The sequence below is a fragment of the Argopecten irradians genome, chromosome 14 (assembly GCF_041381155.1).
Source record: "Argopecten irradians isolate NY chromosome 14, Ai_NY, whole genome shotgun sequence".
NCBI classification, from domain to species: Eukaryota; Metazoa; Mollusca; class Bivalvia; order Pectinida; family Pectinidae; genus Argopecten; species Argopecten irradians.
This window is the reverse complement of record NC_091147.1, coordinates 29,216,942-29,242,900: the sequence shown is the minus strand read 5'-3', so window position 1 is coordinate 29,242,900 and position 25,959 is coordinate 29,216,942. Positions and strand designations below refer to the sequence as shown.

General features: G+C 36.2%; 2 protein-coding genes and 1 long non-coding RNA gene across 3 annotated transcripts in view; 2 read left to right on the top strand and 1 right to left on the bottom strand.

Annotated features, from left to right (window-relative positions):
• The first annotated feature begins 614 nt into the window (after positions 1–614).
• Positions 615–24,685, top strand: LOC138308040 (mitochondrial intermediate peptidase-like). The gene is made up of 10 exons (XM_069248990.1): positions 615–633; positions 16,944–17,227; positions 17,837–18,010; positions 18,736–18,824; positions 20,115–20,262; positions 20,742–20,860; positions 21,146–21,209; positions 23,485–23,641; positions 24,182–24,230; positions 24,613–24,685. Exons 2-10 carry the CDS (start codon positions 17,027–17,029, stop codon positions 24,683–24,685), a joined length of 1,074 nt encoding a protein of 357 aa, XP_069105091.1. The 5' UTR covers positions 615–633; positions 16,944–17,026.
• LOC138307264 (F-box/SPRY domain-containing protein 1-like) lies at positions 627–14,710 on the bottom strand. Its single transcript, XM_069247906.1, has 3 exons — positions 14,121–14,710; positions 10,582–10,657; positions 627–9,583 (listed from the first exon to the last, which is right to left on the bottom strand). Exons 1-3 carry the CDS (start codon positions 14,691–14,693, stop codon positions 9,474–9,476), a joined length of 759 nt encoding a protein of 252 aa, XP_069104007.1. The 5' UTR covers positions 14,694–14,710; the 3' UTR covers positions 627–9,473.
• The window catches only part of LOC138307266 (uncharacterized), a 68,799-nt gene continuing 55,587 nt past the window's right edge, over positions 12,748–25,959 (top strand). Inside the window, exon 1 of the long non-coding RNA XR_011205957.1 lies at positions 12,748–12,766. This is a non-coding gene — a long non-coding RNA (uncharacterized lncRNA). The remainder of the gene's footprint in view (positions 12,767–25,959) is intronic.

Genomic DNA, 25,959 nt, shown 5'->3' with positions numbered 1-25,959 from the left:
ACATAATGGCAGCCTTATATTGTCTTGAACCTCAGGTCTGTTTTCAAAAGCATTATTTAATGTACACGGAAAGAAAGTTTGATTAATTTACTTTTTTTAATTATAACTTTTAGGTCTATAAGACTTAGATAGCAAGATCAGTAACAGAGATTATGTGTTTACGTTAGATGGGGGAGTCACCAGTGTGTATAGATTGTGTGGACAGCAGTCAGCTGGAAGGTAAGGTACTAGCCTAGCTGTGTATTAGGTGCCATTATACACATGCAGGCACATGGGAGTAGGAGGGGGGGGGATTGAGATGTAGTACACAGTATAGATAAACAGCATTTAAATTAGAGGAGAGGGGTGAGATGTAGTACACAGTATAGGTCAACGGCATTTAAATTAGCTGGTCAACGGCATTTAAATTAGCGTGTCATAGGTCAACGGCATTTAAATTACTGAGTTGAAAGGTTACTGAAAGTAGTGCCTATGACTCAAGCCATACAAAGTATGGCTTAAGTCAAAAAAATGCTTGACTGTATGTGGACTTGACAGTTCTCGATACAAAGGCTAGGGGGAGCAACTCTGACAGAGAACAAAGGATGGGCATCAAAAAGTTTGAATACAGATGAGCTGAAAACATGTTACAAGGTTTATACCATATCAATGTGATATGATACTTGTTTATTTAGTTATACATTTACTTACAATTTTACCAAATTGCTATAACATACATTGTTAACAGAATATGTTTCCAATGTACAAAGTGTTTCATTTTCTTCACACAAATACTAGAGCTCATCCTCTCTAAAACACAAAAATAAGAAAACAAATCATTAAATATACTCAACCTCGCTAAATCGATACATTTGTAGAGAATGTTTTTACTTCATTTTTCAGCACTTTTTCCCGTGATCATTATATATATATATAAATAACTTCCATTTTTTGTAATTTCATTTTCTATAAACTTGGTGCTTTTAAGCTCTAGATAGATATCCAGCAGTGCTTCAAGACATATGTAATGTAATTGCCTTGCATTCCTCATTAAAATGCTGACCTATTAGGCCCTTTCACACTTCAACAAAACAGACATTATTTTATCAGAACATTATGTAAAAGATTCTGAACATTTACTCTTAAACACCACTAAGCTAGTGACCACAGTAAGGTTTGATTTTATAAAACACATTAAAAAAAAAAAAAAAAAGTTCATCTGGTGGGGGGGTGGTGGTTAAGTGCCGAAATTTCTACAAACTCTGAGAAAAATTGTGACTAGTAGCGATTTAAAAAAATGGTGACGAACAGACGCAACGCCATAACATAAGCTCTTTGGGCCAGGTGAGCTAAACATGTGAATTTTTGCAGGTAGTACTATTATTTTATTTATTTTCATTTATTTTCTGTACATGATCTCTTATGTCTTTGATATAACTGTTAACATACTTAATTTGGTGCAATAATTTTAGGTCATTTCAAACATGGAAATGTAGTGATAAATTTGTACATCAGTCATAAAAATGATGTAAACAATACCTGTGTATTATGACCGTTTACGGTAATCTCTGCTGTATAAGAAAACAAGAGATTACATCTGACAATAGGAAAAAGGACCTTTTTCTGCTTTTATAACTACATATTACACATGAAATTCGAGAATGATTCCTTTAGATCTTTTTTAGATATAGTGATAACAAATTTCAATTATTAAAATCCAAGATGGCTACCTGTCGATCCCAAAATATAATATGCACAACAAGGGTCTTGGAGAAACTACATATGAAATTTGAGACCGACCCCTTCAGTACTGTCTAAAAAATAGTGGTAACAATCTTCAACTACCTAAATCCAAGATGGCTGTCTGGCTGATCGGTCCTAAAGTGTTATTTACGCAACTAGGCTATGTAAGCATACATATTAAAATTTGAGACAAGATTTTTTAAGTACTTTCTGAGAAACAGCGATTACAGGAATGGTTAATGGACAAACGGATAGACAGAAAGACCACAGACAAGAGGAGATTCAAAAAGCCTACTATCTGGTGATGGTGGCTTAACAATCAAGAAATGCACTTAAGTTTGATCAAACCAAAATAAGCACTGTTACAAAAATTCAATGTTTTTCTAATGGTGCATCACACAATCTGCAAAAACAGAATATATCATCGTTATCTGCATCAAGTATTTAACTAATTCACCCCTGAAGATACATTTAGGCTCTTCTAATTCAGTCTAGATCAGTCCATTATACAAGAGGCCCAAGGGCCTTAATGGTCATCTGACTACCTTGGCAATAATCATATAGGAAATTAATTAGATATCATGTCATGGTAGCCATCTTCGATTTGGGATCAACCAGAGATGTAACAACACTTTGACAGGACCATGTCAGGATCATTTCATGCAAGTTTCAGCAAAATCGCACCGGTAGAACTTGAGAAGAAGTTCAAAATGTGTTTTCAAGATGGCGGCTGTGGCGGCCATCTTGGATTTCAGCTCGACCCGAAAAATAACAACACTTTGTCGGGACCATGTCAGGATCATTTCATGCAAGTTTCAGCCAAATCGCATCGGTAGAAATTGAGAAGAAGTTCAAAATGGGTTTTCAAGATGGCGGCTGTGGCGGCCATCTTGGATTTGGGATCCACCCAAAAAATAATAACACTTTGTCAGGACCATGTCAGGATCATTTCATGCAAGTTTCAACCAAATCGCACTGTTAGTACTTGAGAAGAAGATCAAATGGTGTTTTCAAGATGGGGCTGTGGCGGCCATGTTGGATTTCGGAACGACCCGAAAAATAACAACACTTTGTCAGGGCCATGTCAGAGTCATTTCATGCAAGTTTCAGCCAAATCGCACCGGTAGAACTTGAGAAGAAGTTCAAAATGTGTTTTCAAGATGGCGGTTGTGGCGGACATCTTGGATTTCGGATCAACCCGAAAAATTACAACATTTGTCGGGAGCATGTCAGGATTATTTCATGCAAGTTTTAGCCAAATCGCACCGGTAGAACTTGAGAAGAAGTTCAAAATGTGTTTTCAAGATGGCGGCTGTAGTGGCCATCTTGGATTTCGGATCAACACGAAAAATAACAACACTTTGTCAGGACCATGTCAGGATCATTTCATGCAAGTTTCAGCCAAATCGCACCGGTAGAACTTGAGAATAAGTTCAAATTTTGTTTCAAGATTTCGGCTGTGACGGCCATCTTGGATTTCGGATTGACCCGAAAAAAACAACACTTTGTCAGGACCATGTCAGGATCATTTCATGCAGGTTTCAGCCAAAACGCATTGGTAGAACTTGAAAAAAAGTTTAAAAAGTGAAAAGTTAACGCACAGTGCATGGCGGACGACGACGGACGAAACATGACGACTATAGGTCATCCTGACCCTCGGGTCAGATGACCTAAAAATTCAGGGGTGATGAGTTAAATGTGTGGACAGACGGGACAACATTCAATGACTACAAGCTTAAATTTTATATAATACCCAGGTGGTACATTGTACAATTTCAGTCTGAACAAGTTTTCATAACTATATTTAATAAAATATTTTTTCATCTGAAGGTATATACATGTATATACACATGTATGTTTTTTTCACATTAAGTGAAGCCTTTTCTATTATAAGAAGACAAAACAAATTTATCCTTAAAATGCTTGTATAATAAATTTGTTCTAGGTATTGATATAAACATATGCTAAATGATCGTGTTTAGAAATTTGTCATTTACAAGGATTAAAAATATTGGAGATAATCTCAGTTATGGTGAAATATGAAGTAATGATTTAATGAAATAATGATAAGGCATTGATATAGAAAATACCCTTGGTACATAACGCAATACCTAACTAAAATTAATTAGAACATAATGATGACTTGTGTATTTCAAATAACACAGTCTTCTCTCTTGTGTCCAAAGAGTTGTCTCTCTTACTGGGCATTTAAGAAATTCAAACCCTAAGTCGTTTTTGTTTATTCGGAACAACCATTTGTTGAAGTCATTATTTCATGTATAAATCCTGACGGACCTGCAGTTTATGTTACAGGCCTGTGAGGGTTTTGTCACAGCTCGTCTGAAAACAATATAAAATCAACAGGTCCGTCTTTAATTCATAAATGAACAGCTAGGTCCAACCAGTCAAACTGTATAATCAAAACGGCCCCGGTGTCAATGAGAATTTCCAGACCTAAAAAGTTATTTAAGATAAACAAAGGCGAAAAGTTTGATTTAAACAATACTTGAACTGCTTTAGTGCTAAATGCCAACATCTTTAATTCAAAAGAAAATGATGTCTGTTTATTTCACAACTGGTCACCTATGCATTGCCCAGAAATTTTGAATTGAAGTCAAAATAAAAATTTTCAGGTTGTATCCTCTCACTTTACACACCTTCCAAAAAATGTACACATTTAACCATTTCTTATTAATCTGGCTGTTAATTTGACATACAATGTAAATGAATCTGAAAGATCTATGTATGATATACACATCAAAGGACTAAAGTGTTCATATTGGAATTAATACATTTCAGTGTTCCAGTCAACCTTCGTCAACATACATGTACATGTGTCCATGGTGTGTATAAATGTAGAAACACAAAGGAATTAGTTACCAAAATATACTTTGCAATTACCATTAATTCACATATTGTCACAGAAGCCCTTAATCCATTCCAAACCTAACATAAAAATTAATTTCCTTTTAAATAATTACATATACCAATATTAACTATTAATTAACAAGAGGCCCAAGAGGCCTTGATGGTCACCGGAGTGCTGATACAGAAAGAGCATTGCAAAGTTGGTTCGAATCTGTAAAAAGTATTTTGGAATTAGAATAACCTTTAAAATTGAACCTTCGTATTAGAATTTTCATTTTTTGTTTGTAATTTAAAAGTTAGTGTATTATGTTACCGAACCTTATGCTTAAAATTCCAATTTGCTTTACCAACGTTAAACAACAAAACCAAACTAGAAGTCAGTCAGTGTCAGTGATTTTATAAATTTCACTTTTTAATCTATGAAGATTATTTGGTTCTATCAAACCTATGAATTCATAAGAAGATTTTTGAAATTTTAGTTATTTTGGTCCCGCCCCACTGGTCCCTAGGGGTCAGCCAGGACCAATATGGATATGGTGTTAAAATACTATTTCAGGTTAATAATTCTAACCCAGTTTGACTCATTTCCTATCAAAACTAAGCAAATAATGTTCATAAATGTGTTTTTGTAATATTAATTATTGCATATTTTACTCCCTCCCCAAAGGAAAATTTGAGATCCCAGGGCCATGAAATTCACACATTTTGTAAAGAGCCTTAAGACCTTCCAATCTATGAAAAGTATCTGGTTCCATCAAATCTGTGAATTCTAAATAAAGCCTATTTGACACCTTTTGGCCCCGCCCCTCTGGCCCCTGGGGGTCTGACAGGACCAATATGGATATGATATTAAAATGCTATTTCAGGCTAATAATTCTACCAAGTTTGAGTCATTTCCTGTGAAAATTGAGCAAAAAAATGCTCATTAATGTGTTACTGTTTTTCCTTATAAACTATAGTAAACTTGACCCCCTCCCCAGGGGGAAACATGAGACCCCAGGGTCATATAATTTCACAATTTTTGTAAAGGACCTAAGACCTTTCCATCTATGAAGAGTATTTGATTCTACTAGTTCTAGAATTTCAGAAGAAGATTTTTGAAGTTTTAGCCTATTTGACCCCTTTTGGCCCCGCCCCTAAGGCCCCTGGGAGTCAGTCATGGAAAATTTGTTCATAGGATTCAATGGCCATCGCATAGGGATAATTCTGACAACATTTGACTAATTTCCTATTATAAATGACCAAATAATGCTCCAAAATGTGTTTTCACTATATAAATTATTGTAAATTTAACCCCCTCCCTAGGGGGAAACCGGAGACCCCAGGGTCATATAATTCACAATTTTTGTAGAGGGCCTTGAGACCTTTCTATCTATGAAGAGTATTTTATTCTACCACATCTGTGAGTGGAGAAGAAGATCTTTGAAATTTCAGTCAATTTGATCTCTTTTGGCCCCTTCTACAGCCCTCTGGGGGTTGGGGGTCATATAATTCACAATTTTGATTGGCCTTATACCTTAGAAGGTTTGTGCAAAATTTCATTAAAATTGCTTGAGCGCTTATTGAGAAGAAGTCGAAAATGTAAATTGTTTACGAACACACGAAGCCCGAAGACAGACAAAAGGCGTTTAGAATAGGTCATGTAATGTCATGTAAAGTAATGTGTTATAATATTTCCACAAATCTGACAATAGCAGGGCCTAGTACAAGTATCACATCATTATTTAGACATTGTATAAAGGTTACCGACTTCATGACCAAAATCCAACGTCGCTACGACGTCTAACCGACGTCATGTGCCTGCTGGGTACATTCAAATGTTTATGTAAATACAGAGTATTAAATTAGGCTGGTTAAGTCAGGTTTTCATGCTGTATAGGTTTTAATTACTATAGATTTAGAATACCATTAATTAATACACAGGGCTCCAGATTAGACAAGTTCTGACAAGTTATACTGTATACATGTATATAAATTTTTTTCGATTTTAAAGGTTTTTTTTCTATAAAGTCTGAACATTTGCAACAAATACAAAATCTAAGAAAACAAATTTGGATTCACACTTTTATATCCTACTCCCTTCAGCCTTGCTAAGCCCCGCCCTTTTCTATATTGAAACATGGATTGGCAAGCTGCCGGATGAGCTACTGTACGGGTACATGTTGTCTCCAAAAGTAAACAAGGGGAGGTAACCATGGTTTCCAGGATTGAAAGAATATTCCAAATGTAATGATAACTGGTTAATTAGAAAACGCCATCAGTTTAATTTAAAGAAACATTTTTTTCCCCGATAATTTAGGTTAAAACAGATATTTAAAGATGCTCCACCGCCGACAGAGCATAAACGATTCTCATCATTTTAACAACAATTAGTGTTTAATTGTGTGTATATATGTCTAATTAACACAAAAAATAATATGAAATAATTTATTTTGCTTTTGGGTGCATGAGCAATCAATACTTCATTCCACATAGGACATAGTGCTACGGAATTTTTTCGGGATGCAATTCATTATTTTTAATATTTTTGTCCCTTTGTAAAATTGGAAGCTCACACTTTTCAATGGTGGTAATGGTGTAAAGTAAGTAACTTTTGTAACTGAAGAAAATACTATTTCCTCTGCTACTGTTATTGATAGTGAAAAAACTGCCATTTGTCAGCGGTGGAGCATCTTTAATAAAATTTTCAAATACAACATTAAATAGTGTCGATTTTCTCATAGATATTCCGCCATCAGGGCTTACCTATTGTTTTTGAGGACAATAGAGAGATATTGGCAGGGAAGCTGTTTCATTGTTTCCTATAAGTTTTCTAATGAAAAACTTTTACGCAGCTTGGAGACAAAGAAAAAGAAGAAAGAAGCAAGTGGATAAAGCTTGAGGACAAATGCAGTGCCTTCATGTGCATTGTTGTTGATGCGTTCTGAATAGGTGCTTGATGGGAGTTTTTACATGTTATAGTCTTCTTTTCATATTACAGAGTTCTTCTCCCTTGTAGGTAAGTATCGATTATGACAATATTTCCTCAGCTGAAATATACTCAGTTGTGCTTGTAGATACAGGATGTCACAAGCCATACCTATGTGCAAGGGCAGATAACTCTACAATATATGCAAACACACAAAATAGGAACCTAGATTATTAGACTATTACTATAATTTCAATCACACAACAAATTTGCATTGATGATATTTATATAAATTATCTATAAACAGATCCAAAATGTGGTAAATATACACAAGATGTTGGTAATTGTTAAAACAAAACAGGAATTTCCGGAATGTTTGTTTCATGTTAATCAAGTCCATTTTCCCTGAGATTTCGAATCGGATCAATCCTAATAATTTTCTTGATACAATACAAATACATATCTGATTAAAAATTTGTATGGATGAATCTATGATATATATACTGTAAATGTTGATTTTTCAAGGAAATTAATTTCTTCTGGTTCTGATGATACAATACAAACAATAGCCAGGACGATGTACATGAAAATAGCTTATACTCACATAAAATAAACATACTTTATGATCAATTCCTTTTATCATTAAAATCTCAAAATGGGAAGAATATACAAGAAAAAATACATTAAGGATGTTTAACAATTATGTAGTGATACATAAATTCTGAAAAAGTTTTGGAAAAACATTCACTGAAGATGAAAATCCAATATACAACCTCTATCTTTTTATATCTAGTGACAAAAGTTGGATTGGTTTATCATCACCCTATTAACTGGCTGGGTCAGTTGTTAAGGATGTGCCAGTTTTAGCGGGTTGGGAAAGGTCAGAGTACTCTGAAAAAAAAACCTGACCAGCTTTCTGTATGTACCTGGTTCCACGTACAAACTCCCAGAGGTGGGGGTTACTGCATGTGGTAATATGTCGGAACTCTTTACCACTCAGACAGCATGACCATGGAATAAAAGGTTTGTGTTAATGTTTCAACACATTACCCGTAGTCCTGTGGGTAACTTGAAACCTATATGGGGCAGCTGTTTGGTATCTACAGTGTAGGTTGGTGAATTTCCTCCGGAAACTACGGTCTTCTACAACTGGCACATCCATTAATGATCCCTGCTGTTAACAGGATACAAAAATAAACTGGACGTGTCAGCAGATTTCTTCAGTATAGACAGGACACTCAACTGCACAGTCACTAAAGCTATTTACTATGCGGCTGAATTACCCATATCTATGAACCATCAGAGAGGTTTCCCTTAATTATTTCATAACAGTTTGTTTACTAACATGTTTATTAATAATAATTAACTTTTATTTTCTGTGTGTTTCAGTTCTGATAATTGTTCATAAAAAACAACATGAACATATTCAAGGGAGGTAACTCATGCATTCTATATTACACCATTGAAATATACCACTGGTACATTACAGATCAGATCAGATCAACGACTTAAGTATTCAAACTCACACACTCTCGTTCACTTTGTAATTCAGCCTAATGGTCAATGAAGCACTACTGGTTTTACCTAGCTCATCGATATAAAATGTCTTACAAATGTGCTTAGGTTTTGTGTTCAGTGTATACATGTGTAGAAGCTAGACACATCCGCCTGAAGTTGCAACATTTGTGTGTCACACATATGTGGCACATGTCAATGCTTGAGGCACATGTGTTGATATAGATAGCACGGCCCAACAGCTACATGACATGATGTACTGATGTCGCGTTGTGTCTGCAGTTGTGTTTACACGCAGATGTGGTGAATTGATCATGAGCTAAACCCATTCTCTCACCATTCTCTGTTTCCGTGGTGAGCTCAATCACGATTCTTGTCACAACACAAGTCAAGTCACAGTCACTGAGATGCTTGTCAAATACAATTAGTTATAAATCCTACTAAAACATTTTGAAGCGTGTCATCCATCCAGTGGAGGTCCAAGATACACCATTGACACCTCTGTGTTTCCGTAAACAGCTGACACGGACGGGTACAGCGGCGTATCAGGCAAACCACGAAATGCTACCCCTGAAAATACAGGTCAAGATCATAGTATAATTGGTAAAGTTTGAGTGGGATGAAAATCTTCATTGATATTCTCTCACTAGTTACATGTATATCTTTGAGGGAGGTCACAACATGTTTTAAGTATCCAAGTCTTTGGCTTTGTTTTCCAATAATTCAGTGCTCCAGATAATCTTTGGAGGGTGGGTAATTATACTCGCACTTGAAAAGGACGGGTTACATCTCTGACTTCTGTTCTCACCAAAAAGTTAACAGAGACGTGTTGAGAAAAGATATATGTAATTACAGCGTAAACATAGTGGTTAAACTCAACTGTATAAATTCTGGAAATACAAATCACCTGGTTTGTAATGCCAAGTAATGTTCTAAATACAGAAGCATTGTTCCCTTTTCTGAAGGAATTTTAAGATTTATTTCTACATTCCATATTATTGGGCCCCGCACTTTCTGCTCCTGCGGGGTCAGAGCCATCAACTTTTTCGCAAATATCTGCACTAGTCATAAATGGCTGTGTGCATTTTGACCAAATTTGGTCTAAAGCTTCCTTGCATTTGGATGAAGCCAAAGCAATTTTGTATAAACGGTGGGTATGGTCCCCAAGGGGCGTGGAGAGATGGCTGGCGGGTCCAATAGGGGAAATCTAGCAAATTCTTTAAAATCCATCTTCTTCTGTAGGAATGAAGGGTTTTTGTTCTAATTTGGTCTGAAGCTTCCTCGAAGTAGAACCAATTTTGTATCTATTCTCCCAGGGGCCTGATCATGAGAGACGGGTCAACCCCAATCGGGGAAATGTAGTGAATTCTTTAAAATCCTATTTCTTCTGTTGGTTTAAATTTGGTCTGAAGCTTCCTTGAGAGAGGGGGAACCAATTTTGTATAACAATTGAATTGAGTTGGGTTAAATGCAAATATTGTAGGGGTAATAATTAAGTACATATACTACCAATATCAAGTACCAGTAACAACCCTACATCAGATGGTAGAATTGGCATATATACTTACCTAAAAATTCATAATTCTTCTCAAAAGCTAGTGTATTATCATCACAATCTAATATAACTCGTATTCGTTCCCCGACCTGGAAATAAATCATAAATTATAATTAAAGAGTAGTGCTTATCAACTTTATCATACTCCCTGAGAATTGTGGCCCATCGATGATCAATGGCCCAAAAATGCCCTGAAAAATAATATTGAAAAATATCATCACTTGGCAAATGAAAATTTTCTACACCTTACTTAGATTATTAGACCATAAATTAATGTGATCGGATCAGAACTAGATATAGATCAAAGTGACCTAGCTAATTTTATTAATGACCATTTGATTATGGAACCATTAACTAACATTATAGTGATCCACTTTTTGTTTATCGGTATGATTGACAGACAACTAACCAAGATCAAGCCTCATTACCATGTCTGAAAGCTTAAGGCTGATACACTTACTAGTGGTTTCAAGATAATGATATTATGGCACTTCACTTAAAATTACGTCGTTCAAGTACTACTGGCTGGTGACCAGTTCTCGTAACATACCAATTCTCGCCATTGCATGTACGTGTACTTGCAATTGTATGATCACAGACAAAACTTTGGACAATATCTTGTAGAAATGAGCTTAGAAGTGTTGACTATCCGAAGGTGGCTTTAATTAATTGATGTAAATTTGCATGGTAATCATACAGATACTGGGACCCAGTCATAAAGAAACAGTAGTCCTGAACAAAACAAAGTGGCCGCGAAATCTGCAAACTTTCAAAATGACATGGGATTAAACTTATTGTGATGGGGTTGTGAACAGGTTATTGTTGATATATGTGAAGATTAACATCTTATTATAGGCGCGGTGACACATGCAGACATTACCCAGAACAAATTTTACAGAACTTTAAACGAAGGTGGTGAAAATTTTGGCCAGCGATGCATTTCATTCTTGGTGTTTTTATATAGTATATAAGGGTATTTTTTTTATATATGTATACAATGCCGGCAGATGATCTTACGCACCTAAGAGTTTCATAGCCGATAGATAATTCATTAAATATTTATTTATTTTTATATCATGATGACAGCAAGGAACAAACATTTGTTTTTCAGTACCTTCCAAACATAAATGGTATTTCTTTCAGCTTACCAAAAATAAACGAAAAACATTGACCTTACCCCATGTTTGAACTGGAAGTAAACACGGCACATGATCTTGGGCAGTATACTATAATCCAATTTTAATCATATTATGATATTCAATTTATTTAGATGACCATTCAAATTTTAATGAAATACAAAATAATTGAATTATAAATCAGTTTGCAATCTTTAAAAATGTCAAATAAAAAAAATGTTGGTGACTTTTTAAATCAGACGACACTTTCCGCCATTCTTCCACAGTATTGCCAACCTCTGATGAGGTCAAATCGGGTGATCACCCTTGAAAAAACGGGTGAAAGGGTCAAAACAAGGGTCATGTGCGGAACCACATTTTAGTTTTAATTTTAACACATTTTAAACCCTAAAATATGCATATATTTATTATCTTCATATTGTTATTCAATAATATTTATGACATTTTTTTAATGATATAATTAATATCTGAAAATTAATAAAACAAATGTATTTTTTAAAATATTGATTAAATAAAATCCTGATTTTTTATTTTTTTTATTTTTTTTGTTCTACACATGTCCAGTTTCACTATTATCTTTGACTAAACAAAATGGCGGCCATTATGATTGGCTTGCCTGCCTACTGCAACAGGATACTGTTCACGTTGACTATGTTTTATTAATGTGAGTAAATCTTTGTCTGAAATCATAATTGTTTGTGCTTTTGAAGAGATTATTTCTGATTTTGAATAGTATTAATTGGCTCTTGCTAAAAACGATCACGACATCGCGATGCATGACTGAATACAGTGGAACCTCCCAAAACCGATCATGGTCGGTGCATATAATTTCGGCCGGTTTAGAGAGGGTTCGGTTTGGAGAAGTGAACCGAATACCGATCATCACGATCCGGATTTAATCGATCGGAAGTCGTTTTTTACATTAGTGCACCGCATGTATGCCTAGTGTTCGTTAAAACCGACCAATATTGATTGTTAATGTGAATGTTATCAAAAAAGAGAGAATCATACGTTTAAAAGGAATGGATTACAGCAAACTTGACTTTGTTACCGCTTATAAACGTAGTTTAGTTAGTTAGTTGCGTGAATGTTCTTTGGGATGTTCTCGTCCACAACCTACATACGACCGATCGCTTCCGGTTACGTCAAGAATCAAATTATATGGTCTAATTACACGATAATTATATGACATAGTCATTTTCTAAAACAATACATGGCTTCGGCTTCTTCATACAGATAATTTACGTTATCCGACAACTACATATATAAATAAAAAAAAGTGTGATTTGAATACGAAACTTTCTCTTTATTACTAGCTCTGCTTGTTTTCCTACATTAACTATGGTACAGGTATGTGTGTATTTCACGGTCGGTTGATCAGACCTCAGTGCAATCTATCGGTGTCGCTCAGGTAAGGCCGGTTTTCAGAAGTGTATTTTAGTTACATTTGACTATTCTGATCTCAAAATCGGTCCGGTATTCGGAATTGGGAGGGATCTGCTTGTTTTCCTACAGTAAATGTTAGATATCTAAACAATAGGCATGATAAATAATTACACCACCATCTCGGGTATAATTACTGTGTACCTATAGCCTTCCCATCGGTATACATGCCCAAGGACATGGCATGCATTAACTATGGTACAGGTATGTGTGTATTTCACGGTCGGTTGATCAGACCTCAGTGCAATCTATCGGTGTCGCTCAGGTAAGGCCGGTTTTCAGAAGTGTATTTTAGTTACATTTGACTATTCTGATCTCAAAATCGGTCCGGTATTCGGAATTGGGAGGGATCGGTTTTGGGAAGTTTTATATACTATTAATAAAGAGGAATTCATTCCGTACATGGCATCCATGTTCGGTTTCTAGAGGTGATCGGTTTTGAGAAGGTTCGGTTTTGGGAAGTTCCACTGTAGATTAATTGCTACATTTTCTCACCTTTATGAAAGTTTATGTTAACACAAACATAGCTACCTGCATTATACAGGGGCCTGATATGAGTCTTAAGTCCTGTGGTGTAATTAAAATTGCGCTAATGGCTTTATCTGACGTAATTTTTGTGAGCTTTTTAACACTTTGGTACAAGTGCTGAAAATCGGGTTATTTGATGACCCGACGGGTCAATCGGGTTATGCATTCTAAAATGTCTGAAAAACGGGTCAACCCGGGGAAATCGGGTGAGTTGGCAATACTGCTTCCACTATAATCCCCCAATTGAAACACAGTAGGTCTGCATCTAGACTAAAAACTGAAATTGTATTCAAATTTTCATTGCCATTCTATACTTTTTATGTCGGAATAAGTCTGTTACTTTATCAAAATGAGCTGAAATTACCAGAGTGCAAGCTTAAGATCTTGTTCCTTTCCTTTACTATATATTATCGACAGAACGTCAAACTCCAGTGATTTAAACTACCTGATATTTGGGAGCATTGTTTAATGTTGGATAATTTCCTTGGTTGTCTCCATTGTGTATAAGATGATTGTCTACAAGGTTCCATCCCCAACTTTGATCATCGCTGCCGAGTAGACTCACATAACCCTGACACTGTATGGGAGCATTTTTGGTTGCTAGTCCTATCACGGCTACTGTTCCCAATGGACCTTCCCACCAGATCTCCCAGCAATGTCGACCGGCTCGGAACCCTATCTTACCCCGTGAACCGTCTGTACTTTGTGCTACTGGGTTCCGATGCACTGTGAACCCATTCTGTTTTACATACATATTTCTCGAACAGTCACTGGGGTTCCAAGCATGGTAAAATGCCCGTAATTTGGCTTTGTAAGTTGGGACATTTTTTAGAACGTCCGATTTCAATGCTTCCTCTGCGAGTTTTCTTACACAATTGAATCGCCATACATCGTTGTTCTCATCATTTAGATATCTATACCAATTCTTACATACTAAAGCACAATTACGTAGATCCGATATGTCTATATAAGAAAACAGTGCTTCCAAGACTTGCGGTGGAAGTTTAGCAGCAGCCATATTATTACGGTGTGACAGAGTGAACTCTCGCGAGATTTCGAATAATTCAGCGAGATTCAATATGTCAGCGCCCTTGGATGGAAAATGACAGATTACTTGAAATGTAGGTTGATGAACACTTGACAACGAACGTCATACGATGTCTATTTGGATGCTTAGGTGAATCTGCTTTAAGTTGTTTAAATGTAAACACTGTGTATATTTGATAATGGTTTAGCAAACAAAAGTCATAGAAAAAATAGGCATAGAACCTGCATGATTTCTTGTGATAACCATACCAAGCAGCCCAAGAACAGTTGGCATTTATCAGACTTTGAACCGCCATCCACTTATTATGATGTCGCTATCATTGTGACATTATGGATGATGTCTGTTCAAATGGCTGTTCCGTCGATAACGATAATGAATCTCACCATAAAATTGTTATCAAATGTAAATATAAGCTTAAGCATTGAAAGTCTAACATCAGTTGGCAGTCATAGCTAAAATGAATGCCAACTGGACTGAGGCATAAAATGCTAACACGCTTCATATTGAATTTGTCTTTGTCCAGTTTGCATTCATATTGTCTATGAATGCCAGTAACTGAAAGACTATAATATAATTATTTTGCTTTTGGTGCATGCGTAATCAGTACTTCATTCCATATAGGATAATGTGCTATGGATTTTTTTTTTCGGGATGCAATTAATTATTTTCAACATTTTTAACTGAAAGTAAAATTAGAAGCTCAAATTTTTCAATGGTGGTAATGGTGTAAAGTAAGTAACTAACTTACTTTTGTAACTGAAGAAAATTATTACTTTGCCTGTTCCTGTTTTTGATAAAGAAAAAATATCATTTGTATATAATAATTTTTATACATTTTAAGTTGAAGGGGCAATTGTAAATTTTTAGCTCACCTGGTCCGAAGGACCAAGGTGAGCTTATCATACCGTCAAGCGTCCGTCCGTCCGTCCGTCCGTCCGTCCGTCAACAATCGACTTCTTCTCCATAACCGCTGGTCGGAATTCAACAAGATTTGACTGGTAGCATCCTTATGGGTTACTGACTGAAAGTTGTACAAATAATGGGGCTGACCCCCCAGAGGCCTGAGGGGTGCGGCCAAAAGGGGTTAATTTGGCTATTTCCATATAAACGACGTATTCTCTGAAACTTAGCATGAATAGCATCCATCTGAAACTTTAGCATGAGATTCAAATTGCATCCCCATACGGCAAAAGGGATCAGAAGCCATATTAATGACCTTATAGGGTGGGGATTCAAAATTGTACAAATGATGGGGATTCTGTACAATGATGGGCTGACCCCCCGGGTTTCTGAGGGGCGGGGTCAAAAGGGGTCAATTTGGCTATTTCCATATAAACAACTTCTTCTTTGAAACTAAGCATGGGAAAGCACTCATAATGCTATGGTAGCATCCTTATAGGGTAGGGATTTAAAATTGTACAAACGATGGGGCTGACCCCCCGGGGTTCTGAGGGGCGGGGTCAAAAGGGGTCAATTTGGCTATTTCCATATAAACAACTTGTTCTTTGAAACTAATTATATAAGCATGGGAAAGCACTCATAATGCAATGGTAGCATTCTTATAGGGTGGGGATTCAAAATTGTACAAATGATGTGGCTGGCCCCCCAGGGTCCTGAGGGGCGGGGTCGAAAGGGGTCAATTTGGCTATTTCCATATAAACGACTTCTCTGAAAATAAGCATGGGATAGCACTCATAATGCAACGGTAGCATCCTTATAGGGTGATGATTCAAAATTGTACAAATGATGCGGCTGACCCCCCCCCCCACACCCCCCCACACCCCCACACACCCCCCACCCCCACCTCAAATGACTTCTTCTCTGCAACTATAATCATGGGAGAGCACTCATAATGCAATGGTAGCATCCTTATAGGGTGATGATTCAAAATTGTACAAATGATGGGGCTGATCCCTGGAGCCTTAGGCGCGTGGCCAAAAAGATTAAAAGGCTACTATTTTCATATAAATTACTTCCTCTCTGAAATTGTATGTATTGGATGGCATATTCGTATGGTATCTATAGCATCATTATATGGTTGGGATTCAAAATTAAACAAATCATGGAGTCAATTTTGCTATTTTTTCTAATTGTTATAGTATTTGTGATTTTTGAATCACTAATTACTAAATTACAGAATTACTCCAAAAAAAACCAGGTGAGCGATACAGGCCCTCTGGGCCTCTGGGCCTCTTGTAATTTGCTGTTGTACATTTGTAGGTATGAGCATGTTAACTTCACCATGATATAACAGAAATCATCCGTTGGAAGTTAAAGAAAAGGTGACATTGTTCTGAAAGAAGATGGCAGCTTTGTGCCAAAAATGTTGTGTGTCAAAACACCTGAGCACCAAGTTGGTGTTCCACAGCCGTGCTTTGTTTGGTCAGAGGAAATATAGTCCAGCATGGACGACAAGGAGACCACTATCAACACTGTCTGCTCCGCTGGCCTCAGCCTTCAATTCCAAACCTGCCAAATTTAGTTTTAATTTTAGAAGTGGTTGTGTAAGTGTGGTTTATGTATTTTAATATCAAAGGTTGGAAACTTTTAAAATCTAATTGTTTTATAGAGATGTTACTTATGTAGTTACTGTGAAATCAGGGCCCAGTTTCATGAACTGGAAGCAAGGGTTTACTAGTAAAAGACATCATAATGAAGTATACATATTTACTTCATTTCTATCCAAACCAACAATCCATAAATGAAATTCCTCTTGCTGTTCACATGTTCAGGTTAGAGTTCAAAATGTATTTGTGATATAAGTTCTATTTCTACTTTCTCAATGAATCACCAAGGTCCTTCATTTGATTACACAATATACTACGATAGAAAGACCTGGGCTCAGTTTCATGAACATTCCTTAATTTTAAGGAATCCTTAACTTAACTTCCTCAGAGGAAAGTATTACAGAATTTAAGGAGAAAAACTTACGTCAAGGAGCTTTCCATGAATCTGTAATGCTTTGCTATGGAAATTGTGTAAGTTAAAAAGGAATTCCTTAAAGTTAATGTTCATGAAACTGGGCCCTGGTTAGAGTTCATAATGTAATTGTGATCAACTCATACTTCTACTTTCACAATAAATCACCAAGGTCTTCTAATTCTGTTTTGTAGGGACTGTTCCAAATTATGGAATTACAAGATTTTACTGGCTTCCATTTCCTAAAGGATAAAACTGAGGTTGAAGTGGAGTCTCTCGTAAGGGAGATAACTAGTCCTAACCGAACCAAGAGTGTGGTGACGTTATTTGACGAGCTGTCGGACTGTCTGTGCAGAGTAGCTGATATGGTCAGTATGTGTTATCATATGTCAAACACACAAGTAAAGGGGAAATACCATATATCAATTATGGACCTTTGTTTAGGTTCATATGGTGTTATATCACCAGAGTAGAACAAATAATGGCCAGGGGCTTAGTCCGAGGTCATTATTTTAAATTCTACAACAAATGTCAAAAATAATCTCTAATGAGCATATGAATGTATAAGAAAAGTGTTGGCCAAAGAATAGCACCCTTAAGAATGTAGTTTTTGTGCAATTTTGTAATCGATGAGAAAGTGTAAGTTTGAGGATAAGTAATAAGTTGCTTACGCTTGGCTTCTGTTTTCAACGGTGAAATCTAAAGTTACCCGGGTATTGTCCTTTTAATAATTACTGATAAAATGAAATAATTGCAAACCTATACAATTTGATAGCTTTGGTCTTATGCCCGGGCAAATGAAATGAGGACTCAAAAAAGGGGGACGGGCGCTTATAGGGACATTGGCGCTTATTGGGTTTAATACGGTACTTAATCTTACAGTCTATAGGATCTGACAGAGATACTTATTATGTTTCAATAACCTTGACAAATAGATTTTATTAAATTTTATTTTGATCTGTATTTTACAACGATTGTAAAACAATTTACATTATCTGATATCACTCACTTGCTCTTGTTTGCTTTAATAGAAGGGCACAAAGGTCTCAATGTGTTATCTAAGTCACCTGTATCATCACAAAATTTTATTTAGGCGGACTTCATTCGAGTCTCCCACCCTGATCCTTCATTTGCTCAGGCTGCAGAAGATGCCTGTGTGTACTTATCAGGCATAGTAGAAAAGTGAGTATTCATGTTTATAAATAAATTTATCAGGCATAGTAGAAAAGTGAGTATTCATGTTTATAAATAAACTTAGCAGGCATAGTAGAAAAGTGAGTATTCATGTTTATAAATAAACTAAGCAGGCATAGTAGAAAAGTGAGTATTCATGTTTATAAATAAACTTAGCAGGCATAGTAGAAAAGTGAGTATTCATGTTTACAGAATTGGAGCAGAATTACAAGTGTAATTTTGATAAACTTCCAAATACAAGTTCTCCAGAGGGAGAATATATTTAAACATTTAATAGTATAAATATCCCATCCACAAACTTTCGGCCTCTTGGCCATCTTCAGGTACATAAAACCCCCAGAAAAGCTATGAGAAAAGCTTGGGTTCAAGATGGATTTCACCTAGCTTTTCTTGTGTTTCTATGTACCTGAAGATGGCCAAGAGGCCAAAAAGTATTCATGTTTATAAATAAACTTAGCAGGCATAGTAGAAAAGTGAGTATTCATGTTTATAAATAAACTTAGCAGGCATAGTAGAAAAGTGAGTATTCATGTTTATAAATAATTGTAAATATAAATACCAAGTAGTCACATTTATATGATTCAAGCTTCAATTTACCTGTATTGACAAAGTGGTTGCTGTAAACTCTACAGCTTGTTTTCATTCGCATCCAATCTAATTATAATTGGACTTATAATTCCACTCCACGAAGATGCTCTACGTTACTCTCCAATACAAGATCTAACAATTCCTCGTTCGAAGTCACCTCAGTATTACCTCTGGCCTAGAACCGGAACACCTTGGGACGTACTGTTAGCCATTTATACTTCTGAGAAAAAAAAATTACAGAATTGGAGCAGAATTACAAGTGTAATTTTGATTAACTTCCAAATACAAGTTCTCCAGAGGGAGAATATATTTAAACATTTAATAGTATAAATATCCCATCCACAAACTTTCGGCCTCTTGGCCATCTTCAGGTACATAAAACCCCAAGAAAAGCTTGGGTTCAAGATGGATTTCACCTAGCTTTTCTTGTGTTTCTATGTACCTGAAGATGGCCAAGAGGCCAAAAATTTGTGGAAGGGATATTTATACTATTAATTATGATTAGATTGGTCCTTTAAACATTGAGGTTAGACTGTTTTTTATCGTTTTGACTATTTCTTGATTGGAAGAGGGATCCCTTTCTTTTGTATGTTAGTTTCTGTAGTCCATTCTCCTACCCAGGTAATTATTCAGTGATGATCTCAGAAATATTTCAAAATTTCATTATTTTAGAATTTTTATTAATTATAGATTGAACACTAATCCCGATATATACAATGCCCTGAAGACGGCAGTGGAGGATGGCGATGTGGTACCACTCGACGAACAGGACAAACGGGTCGGACAACTGTTTCTTTTTGACCACGAGCAATGTGGCATCCATCTCTCTGAGGAAAAGGTATCAACTCAATCATAGAGGGAAAGATAGTTTTTCTTAACCTTCAAAAGTCATTTGACTGGAAGAAGGGGGTAAAGAAAAACACATGAAATATTTTTTATACTTTTAGCAAATAAGCACTTGCTTATTTAAAGGTAAAAATTCTTCTCCAACATAGATATGTTCTGACTATATGATTGGCTTTGAGTCTCTATTAATCAATATACAAAATTAACTCATTTACCCCTGAGATTTCATAATGGACTGGTCTAGTTTTTGATTTAGAAGAGTCTAAATGTGTCTTTAGGGATAAATGAGTTAAGGTGTGATTGTAATATTAGACAGTAAGGTTGTTTCAATGAGGACTGGTTTTCACTGTTAAACAACAATAGTAAGGTTTTACAGACAAATTTTTTATTTAGGTTGTATGCAGATAATATTGCCTGACTGGATATATCCTCACCATACTTAAAATGACAACATGTCTATTTTTTTTACAGAGGGCGACTTTTGTGAAGCTAAATGAGGATGTCATGATGATTGGAAACTTCTTCATGCAGGGAACACATGTTATGAGAACTGTTAAGAAAACTTTTTTACCAGAAAGTATAAGATTTTAGTAAGTCTGCCTTATTTATTCTATGTGTATGTTTTGTTGGAGAACTTGTATTTTTCTGCGTTATCTCTCTTAAAAGTTTTGGAAATTACCACTCTCCGTCCTGCTGATCAGTGTATCCTTGATTTCATGTTTTTTGTTCGCTCAAATGTGAATTAATTACCAATAATGTCTTTCCTTTTGTTGCCATTTGCCACCTTGATTTTAGTTACAGTTTTCAGATGTTCATACTATTAGATATTTTGCTAACTAAGTATCCATGCTGATGTTGAAATATTTATGTTTCAGTTTTAACATTGATGGCGATCATGTACAAGTCCACAACCTACATTCAGACCATCACAATGAACGGGTATATTGAAACGTTATTATATATTTTTAGCCCACCATCATCAGATGGTGGGCTATTCAAATCGCTTTTCGTCCGTGGCCCCTCGTCCGTCCTTCCGTCCGTCCGTCCGTTAACATTTCTTGTTACCGCTATTTCTCCGAAAGGGCTGAAGAAATCTTTCTCAAATTTCATATGTAAGTTGCACTATGGCCCTAGTTGTGCATATTGCATTTTGGGACTGATCGGTGAACAAGATGGCCACCAGGCCGCCATCTTGGATTTTGATAGTTAAAGTTTGTTACCGCTATTTCTCAGAAAATACTGAAGGGATCTCTCTCAAATTTTATATGTAGGTTCCCCTAGGGCATTTGTTTTGCATATTGCATTTTGGGATGGATCGGTCAACAAGATGGCCGCCAGGCAGCCATCTTGGGTTTTGACAATTGAAGTTTGTTACCGCTATTTCTCAGAAAGTACTGAAGGGATCTCTTTCATATTTCATTTGTAGGTTCCCCTAGGGCCTAAGTTGTACATATTGCATTTTGGGACGGATCAGTCAACAAGATGGCCGCCAGGCAGCCATCTTGGATTTTGACAATTGAAGTTTGTTACCGCTATTTCTCAGAAAGTACGGAAGCAATCTCTCTCAAATTTCATATGTAGGTTCCCCTAGGGCCAAAGTTATGCATATTGCATTTTGGGACCGATCGGTCAACAAGATGGCCGACAGGTAGCCATCTTGGATTTTGATAGTTAAAGTTTGTTACTGCTATTTCTCAGAAAGTACTGAAGGGATCTCTTTCATATTTCATTTGTAGGTTCCCCTAGGGCCTTAGTTGTGCATATTGTGTTTTGGGACCAATCGGTCAACAAGATGGCCGCCAGGCCGCCATCTTGGATCTTGATAGTTAAAGTTTGTTACCGCTATTTCCCAGAAATAACTGAAGGGGTCTCTCTCAAATTTCATATGAAGGTTCCCCTAGGGCCCTAGTTGTGCATATTGCATTTTGGGACCGATTGGTCAACAAGATGGCCGCCAGGCAGCCATCTTGGATTTTGATAGTTAAAGTTTGTTACCGCTATTTCTCAGAAAGTACTGAAGCGATCTCTCTCAAATTTTATATGTATGTTCCCCTAGGACCTTAGTTGAGCATATTGCATTTTAGGACCGATCGGTCAACAAGATGGCCGGCAGGTAGCCATCCTGGATTTTGATATTTGAAGTTTGTTACTGCTATTTCTAAAAAAGTAATGAAATGATCTGTTTCATATTTCATATATGTTGTATGTTTGGGAAAGTTTGAAAGGCAGAGAAAAGATATCTCTTTCCATTGTCAGACGTAGATCATACTTTGGTGGGCGCCAAGATCCCTCTGGGATCTCGTGTCTTTCTATGAATATTACAAAGTTATCTGCCCTCTTGTGGGTAGGTATTGATTGTTACGTTATTAATTCATGAGCAAAACTCACGTCATGCTTTTCTGTAAAAGTTATGACGTTGTAAACACATGACGTCACGATCAATTCCTGCAAATGTGTAAACGCGGAATATATAGATAGTGTTAAACCTGTCTATAAATACCACCTAAAGGACAATGAGAATATGGCCTTTATATTCAAACAATCTTTACAAGAAGCTCAGATTTTGTTTGACATTTGTGACCTGTGATACTGGTCTATTTAATCAGGTCATCTTTATACAGGGGTGGTCACTATGGCAGGATGACTGCAAATCTGTTTCTTTGATCAGTTTATCATTTGTCTCTATTACCTTTTCATTGAATAGTAAACTGAGGCTCAATCGTTAATATTTTAATTTCTTTTAATCTCATTAATTTTATGAAATAAATGATGAGGAAATGAATGAACGAAGGAAGAAAGACAAAAAGAATAGACATGCAAAGCAGACAAAGGAACAAACAGGCTAATGAATTAAGAAACTAAATATTAAAAATATGAACAAATGAATGAAAGAAAACAAATAATGAATGATTAATCTGATAACTGATAGTGAACGAAATCGATATTATTTTAATCTCATTAATTTTATATGAAATAATGATGAAGAAATGAATGAATAGAGGAAGAAAGACATAAAAATAGGCATACAGACAAACAAAGCTAATGAATAAAGAAACTAAATATTAAACAGATGAACAAATGAATGAAAGAAAAAAAAACAAATAATGAATTATCAATTTCATAACTGATTGTGAACGAAATCGATATAAAAGATACTTGATAATAGAATTACTGATCTATCATTGTGTAATTTCTTGATTTTGTTTGATTTTAGATGAGAGAGGCTGCGTATAAGATTTATCTATATCCTGACAAACACCAGGAACATTTACTGATGAGCCTTCTGGGTTGTCGACACAAACTGGCTCAGGTCGTGGGCTTTGAGACGTACGCTCACAGGACAATCAAAGGGACTATGGCAAGCACTCCTGGTATGATATCATACAATAAACACGTCAACTGATTGTACGGGGCACTTTCTGGAATAAATTCTGTTGATAGGCATTAAAATACAATCAAAGCCATATCTAAGGCTCTAGCTTTTTGTTTTACCATAAGAATTTAATGTGTTACAGAAATTAACTAAATTACTGTCAAAGAGGAATTATTCACAATTTTGAAGTTTTAGCTTGTTTTGCTTTCATAAATTCTCTGTAGATAGATCCACAAGTGCAGATATATCAGCGTATCCAAGTATTCAATAATTTCAAACTTTGAATGCATAGTATGAAAGTGTCACACTTTGAACAGATTGAAAACTGACTCCTTGAAAACTTTTAAACCTCAAACAATCCACCTTCACAATATACTTACTGTTTCTGCTGGAAGAATATTTACGGTTGTACTTATTATCAGATTGAAATTCAACACAAAAAATATCTTTTATTAAGCCAATGAGAACAGTCATAATTCTACAACACTAAGTTGTGACTTTGTTACATTCAATACCCATTGAATATGTTTCTCCACAGAAAATGTCATGGATTTCCTAGAAAATTTGGCTGACAGAATCAGAACAAGGTGAGGTTGACGATGGATAACGATATTCTGTATATTATAGAGTTATCTGCCCTTGCAGGTTAGTATTGATTGTGACGTCATGTGTTTGAGAGTAACATCATACTTTTCAGAGAAAACAACATTAGTTTCTCTCACACAATAATGACATCACAATGGATACCTACCTGCAAGGGAGAAAACTGTATGCAAAGACAGAATAGCAGGTATCATTTCACAATTTATGGGACAAAGTATTGACTTAAAGTTTCAATGAAAATACATGTATATCCATATTACTGCTGTGATAGTCTAGTAAAGCATATTACAATACAATAAAAAAGTCTTCTAATTTTAAAGTCACATTCTAGAATTTATTCTGAGGTACATTTGATTTTATATTCAGAGCTGATGCTGACTATGCAGACATGCTTCGTCTGAAACAGACTGAAGGTGTAATGGAGGATGTGAGTATATAAGTGTGTATAGGGGCTGAAGGTGTAATGGAGGACGTGAGTATATGTTAAGTGTGTATAGGGGCTGAAGGTGTAATGGAGGACGTGAGTATATGTTAAGTGTGTATAGGGGCTGAAGGTGTAATGGAGGACGTGAGTATATGTTAAGTGTGTATAGGGGCTGAAGGTGTAATGGAGGACGTGAGTATATGTTAAGTGTGTATAGGGGCTGAAGGTGTAATGGAGGATGTGAGTATATGTTAAGTGTGTATAGGGGCGAGTAATGAGTGTATGTTAGTAGGGGCTGAAGGTGTAATGGAGGACGTGAGTATATGTTAAGTGTGTATAGGGGCAGAAGGTGTAATGGAGGACGTGAGTATATGTTAAGTGTGTATAGGGGCTGAAGGTGTAATGGAGTATGTGAGTATATGTTAAGTGTGTATAGGGGCTGAAGGTGTAATGGAGGATGTGAGTATATGTTAAGTGTGTATAGGGGCTGGAGGTGTAATGGAGTATGTAGATATATGTTAAGTGTGTATAGGGGCTGAAGGTGTAATGGAGGACGTGAGTATATGTTAAGTGTGTATAGGGGCTGAAGGTGTAATGGAGGACGTGAGTATATGTTAAGTGTGTATAGGGGCTGAAGGTGTAATGGAGATGGAGGAGTATATGTTTGTAGTGTGTATAGGGGCTGAAGGAGTGTAATGGAGGACGTGAGTATGTGTTAAGTGTGTATAGGGGCTGAAGGTGTAATGGAGGACGTGAGTATTGTTAAGTGTGTATAGGGCTGTGGTGTAATGGAGGACGTGAGTGTTAAGTGTGTAAAGTGTAATGGAGGACGTGAGTATATGTTAAGTGTGTATAGGGGCTGAAGGTGTAATGGAGGACGTGAGTATATGTTAAGTGTGTATAGGGGCTGAAGGTGTAATGGAGGACGTGAGTATATGTTAAGTGTGTATAGGAGGCTGTGAGTGTATGGAGGACGTGAGTATATGTGTTAAGTGTGTATAGGGGCTGAAGGTGTAATGGAGGACGTGAGTATATGTTAAGTGTGTATAGGGGCTGAAGGTGTAATGGAGGACGTGAGTATGTGTTAAGTGTGTATAGGGGCTGAAGGTGTAATGGAGGACGTGAGTATATGTTAAGTGTGTATAGGGGCTGAAGGTGTAATGGAGGACGTGAGTATGTGTTAAGTGTGTATAGGGGCTGAAGGTGTAATGGAGGACGTGAGTATGTGTTAAGTGTGTATAGGGGGCTGAAGGTGTAATGGAGGACGTGAGTATATGTTAAGTGTGTAT

Coding starts and splice junctions, on each gene's coding strand:
- LOC138307264 (XM_069247906.1), bottom strand. CDS start 14,693: ATGGCTGCTGCTAAACTTCCACCGCAAGTCTTGGAAGCACTGTTTTCT. Junction 10,658..14,120: donor ACAATGCTCCCAAATATCAG/GTAGTTTAAATC, acceptor ATTTATTTCCAG/GTCGGGGAACGAATACGAGT. Junction 9,584..10,581: donor GAAGAATTATGAATTTTTAG/GTAAGTATATAT, acceptor CTGTATTTTCAG/GGGTAGCATTTCGTGGTTTG.
- LOC138308040 (XM_069248990.1), top strand. CDS start 17,027: ATGGCAGCTTTGTGCCAAAAATGTTGTGTGTCAAAACACCTGAGCACC. Junction 20,263..20,741: donor TCCATCTCTCTGAGGAAAAG/GTATCAACTCAA, acceptor TTTTTTTTACAG/AGGGCGACTTTTGTGAAGCT. Junction 23,642..24,181: donor GACTATGGCAAGCACTCCTG/GTATGATATCAT, acceptor GTTTCTCCACAG/AAAATGTCATGGATTTCCTA.